This window comes from Ips typographus, linkage group LG11 (genome assembly GCF_016097725.1).
Source record: "Ips typographus isolate SLU linkage group LG11, UJ_Ityp_2.0, whole genome shotgun sequence".
Taxonomy (NCBI): domain Eukaryota; kingdom Metazoa; phylum Arthropoda; class Insecta; order Coleoptera; family Curculionidae; genus Ips; species Ips typographus.
Genome location: NC_138432.1, coordinates 9,390,672 through 9,398,030, shown reverse-complemented (window position 1 = coordinate 9,398,030; position 7,359 = coordinate 9,390,672). Strand labels below are relative to the sequence as shown.

General features: G+C 34.1%; 1 protein-coding gene across 1 annotated transcript; it reads left to right on the top strand.

Moving 5' to 3' along the window:
* On the top strand, positions 1–6,487 carry LOC145735329 (proton channel OtopLc-like). The gene is given in 15 exon segments (XM_081989173.1): positions 1–142; positions 1,783–1,893; positions 1,947–2,177; positions 3,230–3,317; positions 3,370–3,577; positions 3,740–3,860; positions 3,914–4,184; positions 4,236–4,411; positions 4,465–4,627; positions 4,679–4,810; positions 5,432–5,631; positions 5,633–5,679; positions 5,735–5,990; positions 6,048–6,301; positions 6,358–6,487. Coding segments are annotated over 15 exon segments (2,349 nt in total). The 5' UTR covers positions 1–115; the 3' UTR covers positions 6,422–6,487.
* The last annotated feature ends 872 nt before the right edge of the window (positions 6,488–7,359 follow it).

Here is a 7,359-nt window from a genome sequence, read left to right as displayed (position 1 = left end):
ATGTTGACATTGAAAAAATGCGATATGACGATGTTTATTTATGACACGTTCCATCACGTTATCATTTTGAGTGAAAAATTAGCCCAGTGATGACAGTTTGAAAGTTTTTGTTCAAATGTTTGGTAAAAAAGGAACTTATTCGGTAAGCAAACACTTTTGTTACTGGAAATAATTGTTAATAATTTCCGTTACTTCCACTTTTGAGTGTCATCAGTGACGTGACAATATCGTAATTATATTCCCATCAAGGGGGTTAATACAAAACCAATTTGAAAAACTCTCATAATTCTTGAAGATTAGTTCAAAGATTTGGGATTAGACAATTTTTGTATTGGAATTCAATTTTTGAATATTTCAGTACAATCAGCAAACATTTTAGTCATATTTCAGTTGAGCCGATTTGTTTTTAATAATAAATAAATTATAATAATAGTATATATTTAAAAGTTAATTATCCTAAACAATACAGATTAAGTAATTCAAATAAGATTACTAATCAAGTGTTAATGACAAGACTTTGTTGTCATTGTATTGCCATACTGTTTCAATGACATTTGATAGAGCAGGATACAGATTAATTCTGCACTAAACTTGAGAATCGAAAACGCCATAAAATAGAGACGTGTGTGTTCCACTTTATGGAAAAGTAAGTAAAAACTGAGTTACACAGAGCTCTAAATATGTTGCTGACAAAACAGTACGCCTTGCAAGTTTAAACAACGTTTATGCAATCTATTTTCTTTCCAGTTGGCTTTTGTCTTGAACATGACGAAATAAACACCTTTTGTCACTTATAGAACGCTGTTTCTGTTCTCGAAAACCTTAAACTTGTTTTTTTGCTGTTAATTTTATAAGGCTTTGTTGAATTTTAGGTTTATAAGCTGCAAATTAAGTGTTTGTACTTTAATTTTAACGAGAGCAGTATTAAGTCATACGAGCTTTCAAAACTTGTCAGAGTTATCATTCTAGAATTGTACGTAAATAGTTATTTATGCAACAAGTGCAAAAAGTACATCTTTTTTGGACGCAAGTGAAAATTGTTATACGAGACCGAAGGGACCGAAAGCATAGTGCAAAAAAATAACTTTTTACACTAAAAATCATTCAAAAAAGTATACTTTTTGGCACGATTTTATAAAAACGTACTTTTTGTACAATAAGAAACCTTATAAACACTGTGGACATTTTTATGCTTTATGAATATATTAAATGCTGAAGCATCACTATACAACTTCAAATCTTTGTTTCTCATGAACTGGATTTCCGTAAATTCCTATGACATGAAACTAAATTGATGACTAAAAACAGTCATGGCCAATTATTGTTGATAATAAATAAATCGTGTGCTGATTGCAAAATCAATTAGTCGAAATTTAAACGAAAAATAATTGCAAACAGCATTCCTAAGGTCTTCCAGCTAGATGACGTAGTAATTAGCTTGTGTTTATCTTACTTAATCCCAAAGAATAACCGAGCATATTGTTGTCTCAAATAACTTAAATGCTTTATTAGTTTATTGTCGATAAATCAAGCCGATCGCAATATTGGCTATACTTTCTTAAAGTGGGCAGCTTAACGCTATAAATTCATCTTTTTGGCTTCTGAGAGATAATAGCTTTATCTCAGCTACCACGTAACATCCGAACAGTAAATTTATTGGTAATTAACTGCATCATTACTGGTTTATGTTGGTTAGTGTGTGAGATTGGCTTTTTGTGGTAACAGTCCAAGTAAATTTCCCATCAATATGTAATCTAAATTATAATAATTATTTTATTGCAGTTTATAATGATTGATGATAGTGTTAAAGACTCTAGTGCTCAACTATCTCACATACCAGTCAACCTTAGAGCTATGCCTCTACCACCAAATGAAGATGTGCCAAATCAACAGGTCAGTTTTTGTTGACACATTTTAACAATTTATCGAATAACTAGATTCAACAGGACAATGAAAGTGTCAAACCCCAAAAAGAAGAAAACGACCGTTTACCTCCACCACCTCCAACTGATTCAGTGTTTGACAACGTTTCGTTGGCTGGCAGTGAAGTCGTCCTCAGACAAGGGACTAGACAACCCTTACCAAACGACTTTAAAAGAAATAATACTCAAGGCTTAAGCCATTCTAGTTCCACTTCGGATTTGATTCGAATGAGGAACCAAAATGGCAGGAATAAAGTAAGTAAAGGTTCTTTAGATTATTACTTTATTATTCCCTTCTCTACCTACAATCTGACCAGTTAAAAATTTGAAAAGAATGTAATTTTCTAAGTAATTCCATGCTTTAAACATTAAATCTTGTTTAAAAGTCTTAACTTAAATCTTTTAGGCTTTAAAAGATAAAATTTCAATTTTTAACCTCACAAACATCCATCGATTAACGAGTTTCTTTTCTGCCTTTTAGGAATGTTTACTCTAAAAGTAACAGCCATTCCAAGTACTGTAATTAGAATAAATTTAAAACCTCACTGATTGTAGAGCAATAATTATTAAGAAACATCCTCAACGTCAGCATTATTGTTTCGAGTAAATCGCAATTAAGACTGATGGAGAGTGTTGATCTTAAGAAACGTTTCTTTCATTTGATTTTCCGGACGTATTTAAGATTAATGTTTAGACCTAAACAAACAGAATGGAGAAAACATCGACCTGTCACGTGAAGTGAGTTTCGAGACCTGATTACGGCCTGCGAATTTTCTTCTCGAGGAAATCGCGCGAAAATGTTAGGAAAACTCGATTGCCTTCGATCAAGCCCTGTTTCAGTAACAATTTAGTAGGGTTTACATAAAATGTTTCTATTTGAGTACTCCACAGGCAATTAATCTTAAAAACCTCCTCATAATAATCGGTGATTATAATGTGAGTATGATGCATTTCAAGCTGGGGATTTAGCGAAATGGCACTGATGAGCAGAAATTCAAAGACCCCGAACAACAACATTAATCCTTCTGGAAAAAATTATCAGATAAAGTGCGGTTTCTAAAAACAACGTTTTTCTACCATTTAATAACACAGATTAGGTGAATTTAATCCGTAATTAAATACTATATAAAACGAGTTAATCGATTTGTGTACGACAATTTGTAAAGTGAACTTCGAATAAACTAGTCATCATGGTGACAATTCTCGGTCATAGAATCTCAATTAATCAGTGTATAAATAAGATTCAACGTCAAGTATGTACCAAACATTCCTAAAATTTATTAATATTAATTTACTGTATTGTCCAGGACTCAAGAAGCATGATACTGCCAATTTCCACACCCAGAAGCAATCGCTACAACTCCCAACACTCATACGACGGTTCCACACTGACAGGTATGCCACAACCATAAACAATCCAGAAAAATTGTTAAAACAACTATTTCAGCGGCTTCTCCAGGACCGTTCACCCCGTATATTCCAGGACCTGGAGGTGGCCAGCAGGTCACCTTTTTTCATCCCAACGATGATAATCGTAGCGGACATTTTGCAATAGCAAATGGGGACTATAAAGCCCATTCTCATCATGGGTCTCCATCCGTTAATGGTAGTCATCATCAACCCACACCACCAGAAGTAAAGAAAGAAGTATTCACGTAAGTTTATGATTTTGTAGTAGAGGGTCTTTTAAAATAGAAGAAGTGGAACAATTTTATCAAGTTAGAGTTATGATCAGCTATTTTCCTTAGAAATATTCCATTTACACTAATTTGTTCAGAATTTTCAGACATATTTTGACAATTTACTGACGATTTCAGGGATATTTTGACAATCAGCCTCAGCACCATCTACGCCGTTCTAATTGTAACAATGGGAGTCTCATTTTATATAATAGATTATTTAAAATCAGAAAACGAGGACGTTAAATTTTTGGCTGAGGTAACACAGCTCAATTTCTACTCTTAACACAATTTTTACATTGAGTTTTACAGGGATTTAGTCTTTGCCTGCTCAGTCTGGCTCTATTGTACCTGCTCTATCTTTGTTTCGATATTACCGTGTACAATCGAAGGAAGAAGGTGTTTGATAAAATGATGGAGGAAATGAACGAACAGAATCTGGGATTTACCGAAACTACTGGGGGAATACAGTATGATAAGTCATTGCACGAGGCTATGTCATTGAACAAACAGTTGGATCATAAATACTGTTTTAACTTGGATAGGCATTCCAGTAATTTCTATTTAAAAATCGGGGCTACAGGTAAGTTACTGATGTTTTAATATGTAAAATAATAACGTGGGTTTTTTACAGTTTTCTGCATTGGACATTTGATTCACAGTATTTTAATCCTGACTTATCGAGGTATAGTGATGAGTACTGAGTCCATAACTTCAAGTGAATGCACTAGTATCACCACTATGATTATTGAGGTTTTATACCCGATATACTCACTAACCTTGCTATTTTTTATTTTCAAATACTCAAACGTAAGTTTTGTCTAAACCTACTGCTTCAAAATCTCATAAAAGTATAATTTCAGGTAATAATCAACAAAAATAGAGACTTCCACCGTTTTGGTTTCATGCACTGTCTAGCTTCTAGTCTGTGTTTCTGGTTGTGGACTATTTTCCGTGAAACCGCTGAATATATCCAGAATTATCCAGGAGGAGACTATGACAGTGACGACGATCAGAATGTCAATGGTAGCTATTGCTAGAGCTGAAATTTGTTTTGGTCTAATCTTAAAACTCTAGATACAACACTCAGAAACGGCATAGTACCCTACAGGTTTACTGGAGTGTGTGAACACGACGAACTGAACGTTATTTACCAAAACTACTCACCTTATTTGTATCCCTTCAGTGTGGAATATTGTATTTTAGTAGGTAAGTATATTGCCTTATTGCGGCAATTTAAAACAATAACAGATAAACACTTTAATCTTAATTATATTGACCAGAGGATTTGGTTCGGTAAAATAAATCGAATAGAGCCAGGCTTAGGAGGGTTTATTTAAAAACAATAACATCCGGATAATATTTTTTTCTAGAATGATGGTTGATTGAGAAATGCAACAATAATTTTATTTAACAAAGTTATTTGATGATTTTATCAAAAGCACTTAGGCTGTTGTGGTACTTTTTTCATATTGCCATTTATCAAACTATATACTTTGTCAGAGGACGTTTTGCAAATGCTTAAACAAACGTATTTTAAATTAGGAGTGTTATGCACTATTTCAGTCGACAGTCGAAAACTGGACAATCACACTTGGTAACCTTTTATTAAGATTTTTGCATATAAAATACAGCATAAACTTGCACAGAATATTTTAAAGAAGGCACTTGAAGAAAATTATTAATTTTCCTCTCTTACCAGCTTTATTACCAGACCCAGATAGTTAGTTTTAGGATAGCACATTTTTCATATATTCAGTTTTGTTTCTAATCAATACTTACCAGTCTGGGAGTTTGCAATGACAAGCTGACTCAAATTTGATTTTTCAGTTGGAATTCTCTACATAGTATGGATCAATATAGGATTGTGCGTTCCTAAACCTTTAGAACACGACGATCACGCCCATGGTGAAGACATCCGAGAATGTAGAAACGAACGCAGACCTTCTGAACCAGAAAGCAATATCACCATCCACGCAGATTGTCATGCGTCCAACAAAGGGTTGTTTTTCGGTTTTATAGTTTTGGTTTTTTTCCATTGTCAGTCTGATTCTGTTTTTCATTACATATTACAGCGAGTGAGTTTTTGAGGTACTGGATTTTTGCAATTTTGCTCAAACTGTTTTCTTGCAGGAGCACTGGTTTGGCTGAAACTGGTCTAATAGTCAATCAATCCACCAGACTGGTTATAATGATCATGATGATCATTGCAGTGGGTTTTGCTTATTTCCAAATGACCAAATTGGATGTGAACGAGTCAGCTCATAATTCCCTGGACAACTTTTTGTGTTTGATGTGTTTGCCAGCGTTTTTTGTTTTTGGTGTGTTCAGCATGATTCCTGGCATTATTTACTCGCACGTCCTGGCTGTCATTAGCGTGCTTTCTGAGGTTCTAACCACAATTTTCCTATCCGAATAACCTTTACAAAGTTTGCGTTTCCTACAGGTCATCCAAGTGGTTATCCAGACCACGTTTATTATAGACGGCATGTCGAGGTCGAGCAACACCAAACAGCTTCGCAAACAGAAACCTGGAAGGGAATTCGTGATTTTTCTGGCAATTTGCAACGTTGCCATGTGGATTATGCAAACGTTCGAAGTTAAATCGCACGGTATGGATAATTACCGGCAAGAATTCTATTCGAGGGAGATGTGGAGCATAATAGGACACAGCTGTTTACCTCTTATGATGTTTTACAGGTATTTTCGTGTGTTTGGTGCTTTAAAAGGGAAATTTCAAATTGCTTTTTTTGCAGATTTCACTCGTCAGTTTGTATCGTCGATATTTGGAAATACGCCTACGTGCCTTCAGGACATTAGTTTAATTAACAAATTTGTTGTAAATATTATTGTTACTGGCATATCAAATATATATTTTTCTCGAAAGTTCTACGTTTATTTTTTAAGTGCAATATAGTAAGATATGGGGATATTTTTCTGCCATGTTCCACTACACAAAAGTACTAGTGGTACCCCAAACAGAAACAACTTTTACAACAAAAAAAACATTATTTGTGTAAATTGAAAAGTAAAATGGTACAAAATGGGTTTGATTTGGGCAATATAGCCTTGCACTTATGTGTTCTTACATCCAAGGCAAATTGAATTTATTCAGCACGGGAAAGCAAATTATTAGTAGTAGATGTAGGGAAAGCTTTTGGAAAAATGGAGACACCTAATGCGATTTTCCTCCATCATATCTGGTAGTGCACTGGAAATTTTCCGTTTTAAAGAATGCTGTTAAATGAACTTGTTGTCGTCCCTGATTAAATACACTTAAAAGTACTAACCAATCAAGTCAATAAAAAACTTTTGTAAAGACGTGTGTTCCAAATTAGTACTGTTCCATTATGTTTATTTTGGAATACTTAAGCTAATACATTTGCTAATCAGTTTCCTTTAGCTGTTCCATATGAAAATCATATTATTTACAATTTTCTAGAGTAAAAACGAAATATAAATTTAGACATTCAGAATAGTTCAACCAAACTAGTTAACGTATTCGATGAAGCATTGAAATCGGAAACAATGAAATGGAAACTTTTATTATAAAGGAAGCCATTTTTGATTTCTAAACGTTCCAATGGGTTCGGCTCTTTGGCGATTGTGTTTTGTTACTGATGCGACCACGTGTGTCCATGGGCACATATACACGCACATATTCAATTTAGTACTGATTGTCCACGTTTTGCTCCGTTGGTTTAGGTGTCATTGTAGTTTATATCGGCTGATTTTTTAAATGACGACACAAAAACTAC